We start from the raw sequence: 22,236 nt of genomic DNA, 5'->3' as shown, positions 1-22,236 counted from the left end.
TCTATGCTTTTACGCTGATTAGAATCTAAAAATGGGCCATTACAACAGAAGCAGATTCAGTATATTAAGTTCTATATGCTTCAAACAACACAGTCAGCTAAAACATACAGAATTTTGTGTTCAGTCTCTTGAAAAATTCTGTGCAAAATTGAATTCTATAATACCCGTTGTCTTAATTTTCAGCTCATAACAGCAACAACAACCATGACAGGTGCTGTTTCCTGGGAATTGATGACCTGTTGGTGTCCCTTCAGTAAGATGCAAAGCAGCTTTATTTCACTGTGATCATCAGACCATAAGAGCAGCTTGATGAGTTTATTGTTTTCATTTGCAACTCCGTGTTTTCTGCCATGTGTTTTCAGCAAGAAGTCTCTCCCAAGGACTTTGAATTTCAATGGCAAATAAAATATTGACAAAGCTTTTGGATATATATGTTCTAACACTTATCAGTGAGACATTATACAGGCCATTTCCCGGCAATAACAACATAATAAGAGCTTGGCAGGATATTTTTTTTTTCTATCTGGAGGCTAGATTATTTTAAATTGATAACAGGGGCCAGATGGCTATTTATAAGGGCAAGATATGAATTGCAAGCATATGTTTCCAAGGCAATGTTGGCCAGTGGCTGTTCAAGCATAAATTGCTTCCTATTATGACTTTTGATAGGAGGGATGTGGTCCAGTTTACCTCTGTGGGAACACAGTGTGGCAGGACACTTCCATCTCTGGAAGTGCAGGACTCTTTCCACTGTTCCCAGTAAAAAAGGCAATATTTACTCTATCATGACACCCCTAATTGATATTGCAGTGAGTAATTTTGTTTTGTTGTTGAATAAAGATTAGGGTTTTTCCATACTGTTATGTAGTATTCCCATAGAGGGCTACTTACACAGTGTGGAAGATGCAAGGACGAATTATATAGTTGATAATATGACCTACAGGATGCAAGAATGAATTGATGCTTTGGAAATAAAAGTGTGATTCCTCAATGATCAAAGGAATACCATCTCTCTAAACTTTACCTGTGAAACAGTTAAGAAACAGACCTGAAAATCGTTATTATGTTGTGAAGTTAGAATGAGATTATTTGTGAGTTTATAAAAGGATGAAACAGAAGCTGATTACAGTATGGCTAAATTTTTACTAAAGCTGGATAAAGAACATGGGGAGGCAGAAGGGGAGAGTACTTGTCCTGTCTGAAGGAAGAAGCCTGTGTCTAAAAATCTGCTATATTATTGTCAAAGCAAGAGCTGCTTGATGCCTTTGCTTGTGTGCTCTGGTTGATTTTTTCTCTTTCTTTTTTCAATGCTTAGAAATAATGGTTCAGTCCAAATGACTTTTCTAGCAACTCGCCTACCATCTTCATATAACTCGAGAGGCTGCTTTGCTGATGTCCCTGACTCTGAATGTGTAGTTTAAATCAATTGTTTTAATCATATGATAAAGAAGGAATCTGATATAATCTAAAAGCAAAGGACAAGCAGTTCTTCTGTTAACATAGGTTTAAGTTGTAAGTTTTTTGGCTGGAGATAATCACTCTTTTTTTTTTAAAAAGCTCTGACAACCTGGTCATCTCTTTTCTTGATAGCATAGTTTGAATCACTTTTCCTGGAATGGAAAATAAATTGAAATAAATTGAATAAATTGCTTGAAGCGTTTTTTTTTTATTTTTTTTTTTAAGTTTATGCTTTCTGTGTTTTCCAATAGCGATGCTATAAGAGGGCTATTCAGTACAGTCTAGTGGAGCCAGCTCTTTAAAATCCACTATTCCAAGCTCTGTTCCCTATCTCCATTATCCTCTTTTTGGGAACCTCATGATCTATATTCAGCATTCCTTATTTTCCTCCATCAGAAATCTCTGCCCTGAGATCCATTGCCCAAAATAAGTGTGCTATTAAGCTGACAGCATGTCACTAATGCCATGTTTTTTCATAAATATAAATGTGCCTCATCAGCAATCACATTCTTCCTGTAAGATTCTTATCCTCAGATTAAAGTGGCACAAGTCTAGGGTACACACAGCACTAATATAAATTTTAAGACTTACCTACAGCAGAATTTCTTGTCTTTCAGTATTAGCAGTGTAGTAAGGTACCATATTCTCTACATTTTTTTCATCCCATTCCTGCATCAGTGCACTATAAATTAGCATACAAATTATTTTATCAGTGCTTCTTGTTTTCCAAAGGGGGGGACTGTTTACCTTCCCATATTGTCTCAGTAAAGTTAAACTGCAGGTGGAGAGGAGGTAGGACTTCAGCCATTGGATTGTTTCATGATTTAAGAGGTGACATATGTTTAGTGCTCTATATTTCTCATGAGGTCTTAAGCTGATGCCAATGAGAATTCTTAAAACTAACTATTGGCACTTAACTCTGTATGATTTAAAGCTCTGTAGCAGCACAGCAAATAGATTACAGTGGAAATACTAGACAAATATTAAAAACTACTGTTGTTTTGAACAAGGTAAATGTGGAGAATTGACCACACCTGCTTGCCACACAGATGTTGTGCCAAGGACAGGCTCAGAGAGCCGGTATCAGGAACTTGCAGCAGAGTGACACATTTGAGATTAATGTCTCACAAATTGCTAAAATAAACTAGCAAGGCTGTACAGCACTGTGCTTTGAGTGTGGCATAAACTTCATGCTGTTTAGGATATGATAAGTTATCATAATCTGTTAGTAATCAGCTCACTTCAAAACAGTGTGACCAAAATGAAGAGTTTACCTTGCATTCTGAAAACGAGAGGTGTGAAGGCTATGAAACATTAGTTCTGGTTTTTGCCCCCCCTTGGTGGTTAGTTTTTGAGGGTAGCATGCACAGCTGTTATATAAAGAAGCAGTCTTTCTGGGTACATGCCGTCTTTGAAAATCGGATTCCTTTTTTCCCCAAGTTCTCCTTTGCTGATGGTTGAGGAGGCCATTGCAGGGTTTGGGTTTAATTCACTGGCATTAACAACACAGCATATTTCAAATTTTTATCGTTCTTCTTAATGATAGAAAAATGGATGCAGTACCTGAGGCCCCCTGAAACCAATAAAGGTCCCTGACTGGGTTTTGTGTGTGTTTCCCAGCTAAAGACCTTCAGCCACTACCACACAGGTTTACCTGCAAATTTCAGAATACTCTGTAGCTATTCTACAGGGGTGCTAGGTTGCAGAAAAAAATATTTACTTTCTTTCTTCCTTATTTTAGTATATTTGTTTTCCCTCATTCTCTGCCACATAACTAAGGAAATGGCTAAGTAATCTCTCATGTTGGATTATGGTTTAGATTTCTTATCAGCATCCATTGTGTAAGTATAGTCTGACTCATGGGAGAACAACTGTTATCAAATGTATGTTTCCCTGAAAGTTTTGGTAAAAGATAATAATTTATAAGGTTTGCCTACATTATAAGCCATGTTTTGCTCCTGCCACACTATCCCAAATGGAAAGAGATAATAGCTGGTAGGGCTTAACTGATTTCCCTATTTAATGTTTTCAGTTCTTTATTTAATTTTTTATAACTATAAACTGTGTTAGGTGGAAGAAACAGTACAAATCTGCAGAGATTTATATCATGTTCATGTATTAAAGTTGCATCTATCTACATGGGAAGGATATATGGGTGCAGTGATACAACAGAAAAATTAACCCTTACAACTGTTGTAGAGCTGCCTGGAAACTGGATCTATATAAGACTGTTTTCTGGCAAGTTAGAAAGTTCTTGGGCAAGAACTTGGGCACCTAGTAATTTAAAATATTACTTCACAAAATCTGGATCCATTAAGTTTCATCTTATCCTGCAACTAAAGAATTTTCCTAAGTACCCCAGAGGTCTGCTACCCTTCAGAAACAGAATTACCTGTGTCTCAATGGTGCTGAGTTGCCTGGTGTCTGTGCTATTCCCAAGCTGCAATGGGATTCAGAAGAAAAAAAAAAAAAGTATTTTATGTGTTGGGTACTGTCTAATCCATGTCTTATACACTCAATACCATCATCTACCTTTTCTGGACTACAGAGGAAAATAGTTTCCACTGATGGGATGAGAGGTTTTGTAAAATGACTAACCTGCATTCAAAGCTTTGCTGCATATCAGGTGGAGGAAGGACTCAAAGATAGATTGTTTATAACATAAGTTTGTGAATATTAATTGATAATTTGTTAAAAAGGACACTCAGTTTGTCCTCAGTTTGCTATTTGTGGGGTTTTTTGAGGGGGAGGACAAACCATGCTGAGTAATGTCCTTTTAACTGCAAGGTGAGGTTTACAGTTGTGAATGGAAGGGGATTTAAGTAACTAAGCTACTTCTAAAGGGGATCCCTCACATATCTCGTCCTTTGGAATCTTCTCTTAGCTAGGTCAGCTAGTTGATGTTAAACATCTTTTTGATTGCTGAACACGGAGCCTAAAGATGTTAGCTTGCAGCTGTCACTACTGCTGGGTGGAAAGACACTACACTTAGGGATCATGATGAAACCTTAATAGTTCTAGTAAAATACAAATAATAAGTAGAGAACATCCTATCCTTAACGGACCACAGTATAAATTGACAAAACAGAAAAAAGCTGTAAAGCAGAGGTATTTCTGCTTTACAGGGTGAGGGACTGATGTGTTGGCTTGCTGAGGTTTATGAAACAAACTTCATCTAGGATCAAACATCCTACAATAGAAGACATCAAAACCAAAAGGAAGTTACTCACAAGATCACAATATTTATTCCTGGGAAACCAGAGGAACAAAAACTCTGGTTTCTTTTTTTCTTGAAAATGTTGCCCGTTTGAGAATTTTGTGCACATATACAGGTTTTTCCAAGATCCGTCTCTGGCCAAGAAGGGATCAATGGTACTCTGCATGCAAGAGAGACCAAAAGGTCATGGAAACATTGAGCATAACACACAGCTAGAAAATTATATTAAGGTAAGGCAAGTACATCATACACAGAGATGGGAAGCAAAGTTTAGAATTCTGACTTCCAGGTCAGACTATCAGGGAGGTATCATGCTTCCTTAATTCACAGGAGTACCTTTCCTTTCACAAAAACCACTGGTAGTCATATGACATTTTTGCTTTTGTAAAACAAGAAACAATTTTTACAATATGACCTGGAATCATGGAAAGTTACTGTATGTTTTTATACACTTTGTTTGTGTCTACAAATCTGGAGTTATCTGTTAGTTCTAGATGGTATTTTCTACAACTTTGGCTTTCTATTGTTATAAAAGAATAAGAAATTGCTCAAACCTTAAAGCTGATCTCAGTATTTGCATCACATATATGTGAGCAAAACTAAAAGAGCTCACTTATGCCCTCAGCCTCCAGTCTCCACTTCAGTGGTGTCATTCAACAAACGTGACACCATATAAAGGGGACTTGTGTGAACTGCACTTTCATTTCACTTTGAAGCAGAAGGGTAAGTTGAATTTCCTCTTCATAAATCACAAGGAATTTCAGCTAGAAGGCAAACCCATTTCTTTTTATTTCTGTGTTCATACTTACATTTTAAAATTAAATTTTCCTTTATTAGTCATTTTTTACTTTGCTTATACTAGCAATTTTAGTAGATGAGGACATGCCTGAAGGCCACTAGATAGTAATGACTGATGAAGGTCATTAAAAGTGGATTAAAACTGAAGAGCTGTTTTTTTTTCCATTTTGCTTTATAATTGATCAAGACTTTGACTCTGCATCATAATCCAATTATGAGCTGGATGCAGTAGTCCATTCAAATGTAATTCCCTGAATGATGATCATCAGGCAAAGGGTACATGTTGTAATTGCATTTGCTTATCTCAGGGATGTAAGTATTCCTAGCCACCTAAGGTAGGTTTAATAATCTGCTCTAAGTCATTGGCCAGCATTTTCAGAGGTGTCTGCTAGCCTTCAGTATAGTAAAGGGTAAACAGCTCAAGACACTTCAGATTCAATGGACAAAACTCAACAGCACTTTTAATACTGCTCGTGTGTTCCCACTCTTTAAAGTGGAAATTCTTGACTATGAGGAATAGATACTGCTATTAATTAAACAGATACTATATGCTACAAATTTGTGACATAATTGAATATTCTTATGTTCAAGGGTATGTCCTACTGAATTGACTTTGATAAGACATTCCCCTAGAAAAACAAGTTAGCGTTGATGCAGATTAAGAATAATCGCAAAACTCTTCTATGACAGAATCAATCTGGAAGATATAAACAATACTTCTCTTTTCAAAAAGTTCAGCCCATTTGACAAATGGTAATAAACTGATATATTGATTCTGCTTGGCATATATACTTTGAAACAAATATCTTGTTATTACTGATGAACCCAGATTTTAAAATCTTGCAGCACTCAAGCCAATCAAAGTTTTATTTTCAATTTTGAGTGTCGCTGGATTTACAACATATTATGATTGTCAATTCTGATTTTCTTTTTAAGGATGGAAATTTTTGAGAGAGAGCAGTACAGAATCCTGTCTAATTCATGCCAGTAGAAAAGTGAAATATAGGTATTAAGTTACATATTTTGTATGAGAATCAACCCAACAGGATCACCTATTAGAAATGGATACCAATTCTGGTCTCTTGAACCTTGCTTTACATCTCTTACTATTTTAACTGAATGATGTCAATAACTGGGTATCTCCATGCCACAGTAACTTACAGTCCTTAATTCAGGTTTCATAACTGCACAGAATACCCGCTTGCTATTTTGTAAACCATGATGTATATAAATTGAGTGCTTTTTAGTCATGATATCTCAGCACTGAGATTAATGTTATATCTGAAAGGATAAAATAAGATGAATAGGCCTATTGCCAACCAGCAAAAATGCATTTTCCACAAGAATAACTCTGACATTTTCAAGCTTGTGGAATTTTGTTCAAAACAAGATAGGAATGTCAATTGAGCTATAAAATTTTGCCCATGTGTAAAACACTATCAGTCTGTTTATGTCAAACAAATGTGCTTAAATAGTACTGTGGTTAAAGAGATTGCTAACTAGCTCCAAAACATTGCAATAACCACTGTAACAGATTGTGCCTTTCAGGTTGGTATCATAAAATCATTGAGTGATTATAGTCCTTAACGGCCAACTAATGGCTTAAGTGTGATCAGTTACATCCAAGCCCATCATTTCTCGAGGATTAATCCAACAAATAGTCAGTGATAGCAAAGGGGATAATTTATCTTCACTGCTTCCAAATGTGTGACTATCATTCTGTAATGAGCGTGTCAAGCCGAATCAGACTAAAAAGAGTTTCGTGTATAAGCTACACAATGATAGAAAATAAATCTGGGGAATCTCTTACACCTAAACTATAGACTGTATTTAAACAAGGAAATAATGTAAATTTCCAGAATTTTCAATTATATAAGCCAATGCCAGCGATTTCTTACAAAATCACTGCCTGACAAATGTGTGGGTTTTCTTACAGCTGGCCTGAGCAATCATGTTGTCTTACTCATCCTACATACTCACAGCAGTAGCTGCTTTGATAGTGACTTGCCACGCATTGAGTAAATTTCCAGAAATTTCTGGGCTACCTGATATCCCTGGAAAAGATGTTCTGAAAGGACTGCCACATGTACCGGGTACGTAAACTTCCCTTTTTTGCACCAGATCCTTGTCATGAAGGCAGCATGACACAGAAGGACACGTGCTCTCAAGGAAGCAGCTGTGTTAAGCAGAGGAAGGAAAACTGAATGGAGAAACAGGCAGTTTAATTTTTTTTTCTCCCAAAAGACAGGCCTCTGCTCTCATCTGGGAGAAGAGGGGAAGTGAACAGGTTATAAATACTTTGATATAAATATTATATATATAAATATGTCTTTACAGTGCTTTTTCCATTGACTTTCCAAAGGGAATTGCTTCTTTCACAGGAGAAGTTATCTTTTTTTTCTTTTTTTTTAAGTATAAAGGCAATGTTATCCAATATTCAAAAGTGTAATTAAAAGGATTCTGGCATATTTCTCTAGTGTTCAAAGATAGTATGTGCAAAAGTAGACTTGTAAGGAACACACTTTGCAGTGTGTAATTTTCCTTCTACGTAGAAATGCATTCTCCAAGTCTGTTGACAAGGCTAAAGCACTATCAAAATTATTCATAAACTCTCTCTATTAGGTCAAATATGGGGTTTTTTTTAATGGATTGTGAAGTACAGTAAGTGTTGCAAAATTGCAACTTGGAGATGCAGCAATATTTTGTGGTTCTACTTGGCTGTTTGTTTCAGTCGTGAATAATTGGAACATGATCGTGGGAGCACATTTGTGACTTTATTCTACATGTAGGACCTTTATTACCCATGGAAATGGGTATGAAAAAGGAATCTACCTTTACAGTGCTTTACAGTACTGCTAAAGTACCCCTTTAGCAAGCACTGCTGGATGGACTCTATTTCACACTATCCATGCAGAAACTTTCATCTACTAGTGTTTATGCTTTCATAAAAATAAGATCCCACCATAAAAACACAGCATCCATCCTGCACATTAAAAGAAAATGGTATGGTGTCATAGGAACTGTTCCCTCCCCAAAATCTCCCTTGTGCTTGTTCACCACTATTTAATAGAATGAAACACATTTGGTTTTGCAAAGCCAGTTTCATAGATTCAAACAAAATTCTTCAACCTCGAAAAATTCTGTTGCTTCTGTGCAGAGGGGAATTAGTAACATTTAGAGGGTTGGAGGTTTTTGTTAGTTTGCTTTAATATAGATTAACAACAACATGAAAATATTACTGGGAAAATGTTTATTTTAAACTTGATGGTGTAAAAAAAGTACTGTTACATGCTAGTTCTGGAAAGGTATTAGTTTTATCAAGGGAATTGTTCCTATCAGCAAAACCTAGTTTTGCTTGATTGTATAACTTTTATTTTTATCCGTATAGGTCTACCTGGTTCTCTGGACACTGGATGCCACAATCTTTTAGTAAATTTGGAACACCGACTTTTCCAACTTGAAGCCGGTAATTCTTCCCCTTGTTACTTTTTCAGCTCACGAACAGTTCTAAGCACAATAGGCAAAGTTAATTATAGACTCATGACTTGTAGGAAAGAAATTTCATTTGAAAATGGTACTGAGTCCCAAAATTCCATTTTCTCATCCAAAGCGCAGGAGATCAAGACCCTTTTTCCCTGGAGTAGCAGATTTCTTTTACCAACAGTAACACACATTTATTAAAATTCGATTTATTTGAAAAAAATATTCCAACTGATGTTGCACTTTCCGCACAGATTCCTGGGAACTCCTCAGTTTTGTACCCCATATTTTTATCTGTCAGCAACCAGATTGTTGAGAGTGGTAAATTGTTTCTTATTGAGAAAGAATTCACAAAAAAATTATCACTTCTCTATTTCGCTTGCTCAAATTTGAAGCAAAATGATCCTCTTTAGAAAGCACACACAATACAATGGGGCTCATAGAATATGTAGCAAATGTGAGTGGGGCATCCTTGTCTTGGAGACAAGGACAGATGGTCACAAGGAGCATAACAATATACTTAGGGAAAAACTAGTGGATGGGTAAAATTTAAGATCTTTTTTTCTCTTAATCCTTTACTCTCACTTTTGCCTACTCTTCCTCTTACCACTTTTAATTTTCTCTTCATCTCTTGATTTTTTTTTTGCTTTTTTTTCAATAGGCCATAGAAAATTTAAAAAGCTAAGTAGGTTTTTTCTTTTCATGTTTCAGCACTTGCTTTGAATGGGAAAATAAGAGAAGTAGGAGAGAAAGTGTTTGCTACCAATGGAAAGAAAGCCGATTTTGCATCTGCACTACGATCCTGTGAAGAGGCTGGAGGAACTCTTGCAACTCCCATGAATGAGGAGGAGAATAAAGCTATTATGGACATTGTGAAACAGTATAAGCAATATGCTTACTTGGGCATTAAAGAGTGTGAGACTTCAGGCCAGTTTACATATATAACTGGCATGCCCCTGAGTTATACCAAGTGGCACCAATATGAGCCTAATGGCAAAGGGAAAGAAAAATGTGTAGAGATGTACAAGGATGGGAGCTGGAATGACAAAAAGTGCAACCTGTATCGTCTCACAATCTGTGAATTTTAAAGAATGACCTTTCAGCCACTTCAGAGTGTGGAGACAATGAAATATGCTGTATCTTAGGTTTATAAAATTTCTGAAAATTTTCTGTATCTTAAAATCTAAAATGAATCACATTTAAGTAATTTTTTGTCCTTAAGAAAATGCTAAATGTGGTAGGTGATTAACATAATTAAAATGTTCTTAATCTGATGTGTTTCTCTCTTTTGGAGGGTTGGGAATACCTCAGAATTCATTTTTCATTAGATTGTCTCTTTGCCTTTGTGAAGATTAGAGGAAAATTGCAAGGTCTGACCTGGGATATTGGAGAAATCTGAAGTTAAAATTGCCCATAGCTTCATAGTGGAAGAGTTTCCAAGTACTTAATAGTTTCTCTTAAAAGAGATGCCCAGAGTTGACTTCACTGGAGCAATTAAGGTCTCAGGTTTTTTTGTACCTCACTTTCAATTATAGAGCTTGCATCATATTTAAGCACACACTGGCTCATTCAGCATCCACATTTAATTTATGCTTTATGAAAATGTTAACAGTACCAGTTACAATTAATTATCTTAGTTTAGAAGCTACTCTCTATAAAACACTAAGCTAAATATTGCATTAGATCCAAGTAGACAAAGATATGTGTATAAAATGCTAAAGATTGCATTTTGTTGCTAAAGCAGCACATTCCCTCAGAAAACTATCTTTTACAAAATATTTATCTTTTACAAAATGTTTTCACTGCTTGCTCAGCTTGGGTAGCTGGTGAGCAGGGGCAGCTCAGTAGAGTACCACAAGTAGCAAATTCTTACATACATACCTTGCCATGAGGGGTCATGGGGCAACCCATTATCATTTTCATACTACCTGAGGGGAGTAGAGTTAAAAATACATTTATAAACACTTCATATCCTGCTCCTTCTCCACATTTGGCCTCTGTGCAGGAAGACCCAAGGAAGCTGAAAAAGTACACCCAGTACCATGTTAGATAGATTTCAAAGTGTGAACATGCCTTACAAAGTAGCTTGCTTTGAGACTTATGAGCATGATACCATTTTAGCCAAAAGTTTCAAATGGGAAGGAAATAGATTATGCCATGATGAAAATTCTGACTCTCAGGGTACACTGAGAAAAAGGAAGGCTAAATTAATACCTTTTAATTTTCCTGGGCTTAGCTCTGACCAGCTGCACTCAAGCTTCTGGAAAGAGCAGAAAGTCTACTTAAAACTACCACTTAATTTTTATTTATTAGTATTTAAGTAAGTAAATGTTGCTAGCAATTTTTGAGTCTTTTACTCATGCAGATTCTTTGTTAAAGCAAGGTGATTACCTGTCACAAAAAGGCATCATGTTAGAGAAAGGGACCCCCACCCAAGGAAAAAAGAACACTACCAACATGATCTTTTACTATCAGAACCAAATAAGCATATTCATTTACATAGATCTCCAACTAGTTGTGGAGTATTCTATTCCTTTGCTTAATGAGTACTTTATTTCTACCACATTGGTGTTTTCAAGCTGACTAGAGAAATCTCTTGTTAAAATCCTTAATGTGTAAAATCTTAAAAATGGCCTAACACAATATATCATCTATATCTGAACAGATTTAGACTTCTAAACACTTGGGGGTTTTTTATCCAGGTAAGAAAAAAAAGATTTATTTTTTTCTTCAGTCAAAAGCTAGTATTTATAACATCAATAAGAAAAGCATCTAGGCTAGCTCTGAGATTCCAATTTCTTTCCATTTTAGCCATTAGTACTGAGAAAAGGAAAAAAAAACAAATCAAGAACATATATGCTGCTAAAAAATAAAAACACCTCAGATGTGGTGTTTTTCTTTATGAACTGCTAGGCAGCAGTTCCCCCTTTATGGTTCACACTTGATCTGTAGCATTTCGGGTAATTAAATGAAACAGCTCAGTTATTTTTGTAAAATATCCCCATATAACATTGTTCTCAACTCTTCTGCTGCACTCTGGCCTTCCCCTTCTACCACTCTGAAGCACTTCCTTGTTCTGTGCCCAAAGTCTTGACTACACCTCATACATAAAACTGAAGATATCAAAGGGACTTCTGCCAGTTCCCTGCCTTCTTCATAAAAAATGATGTCCACGTTCTTTTGCATGGACTTTTATCTCCTAACTTTCATGAACTTCAGAGAAAAAAAAAAATTCCAGTGTCAACCACCACATGTGGAAGAAATAAAATTCGCTAATAAAAGCAATAGTCTACAGACAAGCCTGGAATGTGTTTATATCTCGTGGGTTTCATACATGGCAACTAAAATCCTCGTGTAGGTAGATACTCAGTAGAATGTTGCTTATTCTTTGCAGTTCCACAGAGGAAAATTACCCAGAAATGGTTATTTTTTTCTTTTAGATAGATTTTTTTGTGTTTGTGTATAACCCTATCAATTTATACCCTAAAATGCTGTTTAAAACACCAGAATTTTGGTCTATTTTTTGTGAAAGATCTGAATCTTCCATTTACATATTAATAGATTTTTTTTAATGGATGGAGAGGTTGGGCACAAGAAGAAACAGAATAAATTGTTTCTGTGTTCTTTTATGGTAGTATATATAATTTTGATAAAATCTTTTTTAGAAGTGCAAAGAGCAACAATAATCCCTGATTTATAATGACCAGACCAGGAAAAATCCAGGTTAGTCTTTTTTTCTTAGTTTATAATAATTTGCTACACAAATGCAAAGTAAAAGTAAGATGTTTAAATCAGAAAATAAGTTACTCATTGGCTATAGAGGCCAATTTTAAGAATTAATATCTTAGTATAAGTAAAAGGATGGCAAAAATTCAGCCCCTTTTGAAGCAAATGGATTGTGTCTCACATAAGATGAATTGAATACAATTGTTATTACAGTATATTTAACCGTGAGGCCATGGCCATAAAAATTATGGATATTTATTTCAGAGAGAATTCTCTCTGGTCCAGAGTTATATCTTCTTTTATAATGGTATAATTTATTTAGTTGTTTTAGCTTAGGAATACTATTAGCAATTTTGAGCACTTAAAAAGCTCACACCAGCTCCCATCAATCCCTACCATATGTGAAGAAATTAACCTTCAATTACAGCAAATGAGAATTTTTCTGTGACTTTCTGATTTTTTTAGAAATTTGATTAAAAAAACCCTCAAAAACAAGCAAGCCCCATGGTTCTTGAGAAAATTGAGTTCATATTCAGCCTTATGTGAACATAACTGACAGGATTGTGACACAGGCTGGCAGAGCTACTTTATCTTGTATAAATTGTGGGCTGTGCCTCTTGCAGTTTTTTTTAGGCCAAGTTTAAAGAATAATTGCGCTGCTGTTCTGTTCTTTTCCAGAAAAAAAAGAACTTATGTGGTGGAAAAACACCAGTGCTTGCTGCTGCAATATCCTGGTAGTGCCACAATCACAAGAAAGGGTAAAGTTTCATCTGTGTTTTCCATTTATTTGCAGCTTTTCTTCAGAAGAACAATAAGTGCCAGTAGGAGAAGAAGTATTTGCCATCAGGAAATTTGTTAGCTGGTTTTGAAACCACTCTGAGAAGTGGCAGAAAGACTAATGGCCTTATTACCATGCCTATGAACCAGAGGAAAACAATGTTCTTGGGAGTATTGTGTAATAGTACAAGAGACATATTTGTCTGGATCTCAGAGTATCTGATTGCAAGTGATAAGTGATTACCAGAAGTTGAAACACATTGTTATAAAATCATATTAACCTTCAGTTATACAAACATACCTGATTTTAAAGCACAATAGGTACAGGATACCTGGAAATTATAGTAGCACCTTAAAAAATGATAAGGGGACTTGGATTTTATTTGAAGTGCCTGTTAGGAAACACAGGTTTGGCAGAATTTGGCTCAAGGGTGATAATCCAGGTGTGATGCCAGGTGAAACCTGGAATGAAACTTTCAGTCATCTCTGCCCTTTTGCTCAGGAGGTGAACAGTCCTGGAAGGCAAGGGAACTTTAACCCTTGAGGAGCCTGTGGCAGTGGTAATTATGGTAGTAAAGACTTGAGTGAATTTATCCTTCTGCAGATAAAGGAGGACAACAACAAAATATATGGAATAATAGTTTCATCTGGTTCATAACCATGAGGTTTTGGTTTCTTTCCCAGTAGAATTCTATTTTACCATCAACAACTATTGAAGAGATGAGATACTGTCTTGCTTTCTATTTGCTATAAAGACGAAACTTGATTTCTTTCTGTGTTTTTCAGCTGAGCTGCACTGAGTGACGTATCAGAGACATCTAGTGACCACTTGGATCTTTCATACATAACTTAAGTCAATGGAGCAAGATGACAGCAGCATTTATGTGCACTGATCACAGCGTCTCCAGGTAAAATGAGGACTTTCTGCTCTAAAATGCTGCTTACAATTTTAAAAACAACAAAAACAAAACCCCCATGTTGAAGTTTGCCATCCCAGGTGTCCATATCTTGCTGAATTATTTGCTTCCTGTTTTTAATGCTTAGCAAAATTAGCCTCAGCTGTCCTCTGAGAAGGGGAGACACCAGGTCTTACATGCTCTGTGCTCTTCCTGATATTTCCAGACAGAAGGGAGCTGCTGGGGGCAGTCTGGTGCTGATTTGGAAAAGAAAATGAAATGCAGAAAACACAGGACAAGACAGGGTGGAAACAACAGCAGAACAGCACAAATATTAAAGTAAACAGAAAATATGGATGGGGTTGGGGGCATGTAAATACAAACAGAAAATAAGGAAAGAATTTTTTAAGTTATCTGAGGTGTGACTAACACTACGGAGGAAAAGAACTAACTTTTAGGAAGCTAAATGTACAAAGGAAAGGCTAACAAACAGATTTACTGGAAGGAACACACAGCCACTTTCATCAACTGAAATTCAACTCCAGCGTCTGTATTTCTTGAACCAGCTAAGAAAGCAGCATTGACCAATGTTTGCTAAGGACAACGTTTGTCCTTAGCATGTGTTGCACGTAACCTGCCTACATTGTGCAACACAACCTACTCAAGGAATATCCTTCCTTTGCTTCACTAGCACTGAAATCATAAAACCCTTTAAGATAGATGTGGGAACAGAGAAGAAAAGTTGCTTCTCTACTCAAAAATTTTTTGTTCTTTATCAGATCTGTGTCCTTGAATCTTCCTGGGCTTCTGTGATATGTGGCTCAGAGCAAGATCAGAAAATAGTTTACAAGTTATGGTAGTTGTATAAAATATTCTATTAGGAAATCATAAACAAGCATAGCAGAAATACAGGTATATTTAAGTATCTATTTTAGCTTGCTCCATGTTATTAATATGCTGATGAAAATCCAGGGAAGGAGAGTTTATAATTTATCAAAACTACAGTTTTTCTCAGGAGTCTATCACAAGAAAAATTCTGCCTCCCTCCAGGTTTCCCAGGCCATGAGTCAGCATGGGAAACCCACTAATGCAGGCCAAACCTCATCTTCTTCTCACATTTACCTAATCTGTGGTTTCTTCCAGGTGCAGTTGAAATGCTAAAGCTGTTCTCACCACGGATGCAAAGGCCGAGGTTCTGCCAGTGACCTTGCTCATTTAGAACCCAGGTAATGGCTTGTCTCATGTTCTCTCTTTGGCTTTGGTGGGGTTTTTTCAAAAAAAAAAAAATTAGAAAAGGTCTACCAGAAGGTTATTAAAAGCATTACATCAAGCACTCAAAAGCTAAGAAACTTGAAATTTAACAAGAAACTTTAAACAAAGATTACGCATGCAAATTTAAAACAGCCCTCTTCTGTCAAGATATGTACAACTGAGTACTGCTTATTTATTTTTCACAGGACTGGTGCCTTTTCTAGGGCACTCAATAAACAATGCTGCAGGAACTAGTCAGGCATCTGTGGGCACACCACCGAGGACAAAGGACTCTGCATCTGTTGTTGAAGTATGAACGTGCAGGACACAGTGCACAGTGCCTGTGGAGGTTATCCAGTAGCACCTCAGACCAATATGGATACTGCTCACGTTCCTCCTCTAGTCTCAAAGCACTTTATTCCTCAACTGTCTTGGCTGTTAGCCTTGCTGCAACATCAGGATGCTGGCCTGACACTACAAGGATGATGCAACCACATCTTACTTGTCTGAACTGGAGCACAGCCTCAAACAGCTTTCCTGAAAGTCCCCATTAAATAGAACCAACTCTCAGCTGTCAATAACTCTAAAATGCTTGGCAAGGCACCAGTGATGTTCTTCATCTTGAGGCCTCTGTACTCACAAGACTGGTGTAGAGCAGCTTTTTCCTTCACTGAAAGGTCATTGTTCTGTTGGAGAAAACTGTAATTTACGATCTATAAGCTTCCCCTGGAGTATTCTGTAAGATATTTAAGTATGTGCTTCTGTAGCTGTCTCCTTTATGCCTTGGTCTGTAATGAGAATGATGATTCATATTTTATTCCAGGTGAATTTGTTTTGGCTTATCTTCAGTGACATTTCCAATTTAACATTTACACAGCCATTCTGTGGAAACATCAGGTATTTCAAACATGTATTGAGAAATTGCTTTGTTCTGCTCTAGGTTTGGTGTTTTAAAACGTGTGAAAGTGTTTCTACAAATTAAAAAAGTACCTTCAAGTATTTTCCTCACATTTTAAGTATGTTTGCCTCTTGAAGAAAATCATATGCAAATTCATATCAGATGACATGTTCTTTGTATTTCCTGTAAGTAAGAAGATGAATCTCAAGTTACATGCCCTATAAATTAGACCATTTAATAAGCCTTTTTTAATTCGTATTGGAGCTGCTAGGTAAGTTGAACATCTTTTAATAAGTTTTTGCTTAAATTTCGTTGAATCTATTAAACTATTACAAAATTTTCCATTTCTGATTTATGTCTCAACATTTTTATTATCACTTTCGCCTATATTTATAGATCATGTCACCTGCTGTGAAGATATGTTAAAAATGGATGCTGCAATGGAAGAATGAGCTTTAAAAATTGTTTTGTTCTTAAACCAATTGATAAAGACAGCTTGACCCAGTTTGTCCTAAACCAACTTTCTCTTGCTAAAGCAACCATGTGTCTGTTGCTCTCCTGTAAAATTAAAATTGAAACTATAGCTTTTTCCATGGGGCAGAATGGCATATAATGATATCTGTTGTACAAAGAAGAGCTCTGAAAGGGATGTTTTGGGTTTTTGCTCTGTGGACTTTTGTAGAGTAGCAGACTGTCTTTTGGAAAAATATTTTAATGATTTGAAAGAAGCTAATTTTGTAACTACATTAATGGTATTCATGTCACTGTAAGCAAAGCTTAACATACAGAAAACTTCACACCCAGACAGCAAAATTCTGAAACATTTCCCCCCCCCTTTTTGTTTTTTTTTTTTATTACAGGACTCTATACTGGAGAGACAACCAGTCTGTTTTACCTTTGGCTTTAAATGATGCTGTCTCCACAGATGTTCCACAAAATCTTAGGAGTAGCTTTTTTCCTGCTCCCATTATGTGCCCAAGGTACACCTGCAGGATTTCTTTCATATATTTTCAAGTATTTGTCTGGAGGTGAAACAAATGAAGGATTTATACCAAGTACGTAAAGTTACCATCTCTATTTTTATCTGCTGTGTTCCATTTTTATGCTTGGTAAACTCAGTGCTATCTTGCATAATCTGCTGTGGGTTCTACTTGAGAGAAAGTAATCAGATCTTTATTAATTCTTTGTATGAAGTAAGATATCTAAATCTCTCCTATTTAATGATGCAGTGGTTCAATCCACAAAGAAAAGGTTATAATTTTCCATAGCAGAAGGAACTTGCTGCGAAGTGCTTAGGCTGGAGCTGCAAGAAAGTGCTTGAACGGTTTAAAGAATTCTATCAAGGATTCAGTCCCTAGACACAGTTAAAAATCAGCTAAACCTACAGCACAAGTGCCAGCGTTTTGAGTGGAGTGGCTCAATCACTTAGAGGGAAGACTAACTCAGTTTGCCAATTCCAGTTTTCCATAAACAGGTAATTGCCAGGAACGTATCCCCTATCCTTACAAAGATCAATGTACAAAGATATCCCCTATTTAAAACACAGCAGTAAACTAAACTATGTCAAACATTTTAAAAGTTCACATTCATTTTCCATGATTAACCTGTGCTTTATCTTGAAAGCCAAGACTCAAACTATAACACAAAGCATATAATAGCTGCTTTTGTTCATAGCTTCCAAACCGGTGGCTGGTGGAGACATTAATCATCAATTGGAACGTCGGATTTCCAGACTGGAAGGAGGTATTTTATCTGCCTTTACTTTCTGCTGTAACTTGATTAGTGGGGATAGACAAGATGAGCAAAAATGGCTTCTTAGGAAAAAGGCAGTATTTTCTCCAGTTTTGTTGCATTCTATTTATATCCTGTTTATATCATGCATGATAACTCTCAAATGGGGGGGATGGGGGATTAGATTTTCATAGTCAGTGGGGGATGCCTGGGTACCAGTTCTGAAGCAGGAGTGCAAGCAAGTCAGAAATGAAACAGATTAAAACCCCTGCTTATGCTGAACTACTCCATGGGCACCTCATGCTCCCAACAGACAAATAAACTGAACACTGAAAACATACCAAAACAATCACAATTAGATCACATCTAAGATCCTACTCACTCAAGCACATAACACCAAATGTCAAGGACATCTGTATACTGCAAACCATCTCAGGGTCTTAGAGAGAGTCTCAAAGAAAGTCATATACTTCTTCCAAATGTAGAATTCCTCACTTCCTTCCCTCCTTCTCCAACCTGTTTTGTGCTTCTCCTGTTTCACTGACTGTGTGTTTATGTGCTTCTTCCCTTTTTCCCTTCTCCTCATTTTCAGATTTCTTCTGGCTTTTGAGGGTTAAATTTTTTCCTTCCTTTTTTTTAGCTTTGATTTCAAGTTCACCTTTCCTTTATCTTTTCCTGAGTTTAATCTAAAGTTATGGAGGAAAATAGCAGGAGTTAAAATTGGCAGTGAAGTCACCACAAAACAATGCACAACAGTTTAACAGCTTTCACCTCATCTTGCAGTCCTCCGCTTGGAAAAGATGATAACGGAATCTGGAGGAAAAATATTTGCTATCAGTGGGGAAAGGGCTGATTTCAATACTACGCTGCAAAAATGCAAAGAAGCTGGAGGGTCTATTGCTGCTCCGAGGAACCAGGGCGAGAATGATGCCATTCGGTACTTTGTGAAAACTTTTAATACCTACGCCTACCTAGGGGTAAAGGAATCTCTTATTCCAGGCAAATTCCAGTTTCTGGATGGTACAAAGCTGAGCTATACTAACTGGCATTTAAAAGAACCTTCTGGCAAAGGGGAGGAGGGATGTGTGGAGATGTACACTGATGGCACTTGGAATGACAAAAGGTGCAACCAGAATCGCCTTATTGTCTGCCAGTTTTAGTGCTTCCCTTGCTGCTCTCTGGCAGGCTTTCTGGAATATGCTTCTCTCTTGGTTGTCTCTTCATTTGTAGCTAGTGAACTCAGACAATGCAGCATGAAAAAATAAAATTCACTCTTTCCCAGCCTGATTTATCTTTTAAACAAATGCCAGCTATAAAGAGGAAATTGTTTATAACAAAACCAGTGACCGTTTTGCCTGTTTTGTTATTCATTGCCCACTGAGTCTCTTAATACTACTGCCTATGGGTTTCCGCTGCTGTTAGACTGGTAATTTATTACAAGACCAAAAAATAGATTTCTTGGGCACATACCTAAAGTGACTTGCAGCCATAAGATCTTCCAGCACCCCTTGACCCATAAGCCTCAAAGTCATGTGTATTTTGATCCCTTTCTGTAAGTTTCCCTTACCAAAACTACCTGTACAGACACTCCTGCTACCACTGTTGTTGCTAAGCCCGTGTTTCCTTGGCCACTCTCACCCACAACAGGTCCCTTGAAGGAAGACATGAGCAATGCTGAGAGGGTGACACAGAGCCATGAGCACACAGGGGACTCACCCACCTTACATTTCCCACAGGAAACTTTGGAGTTAGCAGGTCTTTAGCCTTCATATACCTCAAAAATGGTGACCAGAAGCCACCAGTCCTGAGCCCCTTCAGCAACTCCTAATCCCTTTCTGACTCAAAGGAGTGAACCCAAGGTTCTATGCCACATGGGATGTGTGTGGAAGAGAAAACACAGGAGCTAACAGGAGTTACCATGTGGTTTAGATCAGTAGAGCCATGACAAAGCCAATTTTTTTAAGTTAGATTATACTGAGATTCAGGGACAAATAATTTTGGGCACCACAGTGCTGTTTGTCAGGCCCTCACTGAGATGCCCACAGGGCTAAGCTTGGTGGATACCTACTCTGCTGAAGCAGCCAATACTCCACACTCCTTGCAGAAGCTGCTCAGAGCCTGCACTTTCCAGCTCAGGCTAAAGGCTCTGCATAAGCTCCATGACATGGCACAAAGGCTGGTTGAGTGTCTGGACATGTCTCCATACACGTAAATCCAAGTGCCTGGCCATCAGTCACACTCACTCGCACTGTGTTAGTTCCAGCTTGGTCATGGACAGCTGAGCAAGGAAACATTGCCCTCTGTGTGACAGGGAGACAGAACAGTCAAAGTATGAAGGTAACTGGGGAGGGAAGGCATGCTCACAGCTGGTGTGAACCCAGGGGCCAGCAAAGGGGTTGCTTGAGCCTCGTAGCTCTGCACATCACTGTAATTCCAGAGCAGCAACTTGCCATGCACAACATTCCTGCACTGGCTTAAATTCAATTACTAAATTATTTTGAGCACAAGGTCTCGCCACCTGCTCTGTGACAAGGCATGGCTCTTCCTGGCCACAATTCAGCCCTGTGTTTGATGTCAGGGCCTGCAAATCATTCTTGCTGTTATTCTCTGCAAGCTAAGCAATTTATCTTACAGGTATTTACTTAGGATGATTAATGCAACAGGGCTAACTTCAAACCAAGACACCTTTCTGCTTGAACAGTTTGGTGCCTGCAGGTGGTCTACCTCCACAGGTTACTTAATTATTCACTCCAGCAGTATTCAAATCCTTCATCACAATGCATACTAAATAGGACCATGTTTCCAAGAGCTGTAAAATTATCTCAACACATGCAAAGATAAAACTTATGTGAGGAAAGTCCTCAGTTTATCCATGCATGTGTTTAGTATGTAAGGAGATCTGCAAGGTGTTAACTAATGCCTTGTTTCTGGACAACATAGCCAAAATATAAACTACTGAACCCCATATCATCTGAGGTGTAGGTAGGCTGCTGTATTAATCCAGCTGAAAGGTACATAGAGGGGAAGCGAGGACTCAGGAGTCCACAGGCACTGTGGCACTTTCTAACTCTATTCTCACTCACAAATGTTTTACAGCTCACCAGTACCTGCCTGCACCCACCAGCTCACCTGTCCATGTCCTCAGCCTTGCGTGACTCCTGTTGTGAAACCAGCTCTGCCATGAGCACAAGGAAACAGGATCGTGAGCATCGCCTCGTGTAGTAGTTTTCCACTCATATTCCAGTAAAGCTTAGGAAGTTTACAATGATTAACATCATCCTGGGAATGAATTTGGACACACACCCCACCACCACCAAACATTTCAAGCCAAGGTAAGTTTTTTTTATTTTATCTTTCTTATCTCCAGAGAGTTACAGAGTTATCTCAAAATTAGAGATATGTGCAGGTAACTGAAAAAGTGGCTGCCTTCAGTGTTAGTCTAATGAATATGTGCCACAGAAGAAATGTTCCATCACCATGCCATCTTTGGCCATTTTCCCCCATGGGCTCCCAGGGAAGAGGGTAAAGGACTTTGTGTGTTACTGCACAGCTACAGATGCTAAGCCTGTTCAGACACTGTAGCTACTTGTGGTTCTAAGTGAGGACATAAAAAACCTCAAAGCAAATATTTGTCATCCTGCCTGACACTGTCACCTCCAGCAACCCTGATGACAGCAGGCAGGACTGGAAACAGCAGTCTTGGCCTGAAAAACAAATTGGTTCAAGATTTGGGCACTGAATTTATTCCCTAAATCTGAATGAGAGGGAAGTATAGCATCCTCTGATTTGTAGAAAGACCCAGACTGCAGTTTGTCCTTCACACCTTCCCTTGTCAACAGACAAGGGCCAGATGCAGTACTGTGCTCAGGCAGGAGGGCCAGTTCTCAGGGACTGTGTAATGCCACCTCCACAACAGCATGGACCAGAGCCAGAGCTGGCTTAGCAAAGCCTCTGAAAACGTTTCTATGTGCTCTTTACTCTGTACAATGGATACTGCAGCAGCC

At 37.7% G+C, this 22,236-nt stretch overlaps 2 protein-coding genes and 2 long non-coding RNA genes across 5 annotated transcripts; 2 read left to right on the top strand and 2 right to left on the bottom strand.

Moving 5' to 3' along the window:
• Nucleotides 1–2,102: 2,102 nt before the first annotated feature.
• LOC108493532 lies at nucleotides 2,103–7,427 on the bottom strand. The gene is made up of 3 exons (XR_001873508.1): nucleotides 4,689–7,427; nucleotides 3,851–3,898; nucleotides 2,103–2,140 (listed from the first exon to the last, which is right to left on the bottom strand). It is a non-coding gene; the product is annotated as an uncharacterized LOC108493532 (long non-coding RNA).
• LOC108493528 (pulmonary surfactant-associated protein A-like) lies at nucleotides 5,373–10,075 on the top strand. Its single transcript, XM_017807069.1, has 4 exons — nucleotides 5,373–5,398; nucleotides 7,410–7,566; nucleotides 8,862–8,939; nucleotides 9,665–10,075. The coding sequence occupies exons 2-4, from the start codon at nucleotides 7,425–7,427 to the stop codon at nucleotides 10,039–10,041; spliced, it is 597 nt and encodes a 198-aa protein (XP_017662558.1). The 5' UTR covers nucleotides 5,373–5,398; nucleotides 7,410–7,424; the 3' UTR covers nucleotides 10,042–10,075.
• Nucleotides 10,076–10,273: 198 nt separating this feature from the next.
• On the bottom strand, nucleotides 10,274–21,599 carry LOC108493530. Its single transcript, XR_001873506.1, has 4 exons — nucleotides 21,362–21,599; nucleotides 20,301–20,532; nucleotides 16,594–17,523; nucleotides 10,274–16,391 (listed from the first exon to the last, which is right to left on the bottom strand). It is a non-coding gene; the product is annotated as an uncharacterized LOC108493530 (long non-coding RNA).
• Nucleotides 17,370–20,294, top strand: LOC108493529 (pulmonary surfactant-associated protein A-like). 2 transcript variants are annotated; one of them, XM_017807071.1, is made up of 3 exons: nucleotides 17,370–17,481; nucleotides 18,176–18,244; nucleotides 19,016–20,294. In XM_017807071.1, exons 1-3 carry the CDS (start codon nucleotides 17,409–17,411, stop codon nucleotides 19,390–19,392), a joined length of 519 nt encoding a protein of 172 aa, XP_017662560.1. In that variant the 5' UTR covers nucleotides 17,370–17,408; the 3' UTR covers nucleotides 19,393–20,294. The 2 variants fall into 2 exon arrangements, with proteins under 2 accessions (XP_017662560.1, XP_017662559.1); XM_017807070.1 differs by having other exon boundaries at nucleotides 17,384–17,556; nucleotides 19,016–20,293.
• Nucleotides 21,600–22,236: the final 637 nt, after the last annotated feature.

This window comes from Lepidothrix coronata, unplaced genomic scaffold (genome assembly GCF_001604755.1).
Source record: "Lepidothrix coronata isolate B3197 unplaced genomic scaffold, Lepidothrix_coronata-1.0 Scaffold17, whole genome shotgun sequence".
Lineage (NCBI taxonomy): Eukaryota > Metazoa > Chordata > Aves > Passeriformes > Pipridae > Lepidothrix > Lepidothrix coronata.
This window is presented reverse-complemented; position numbering and strand designations above follow the sequence as displayed.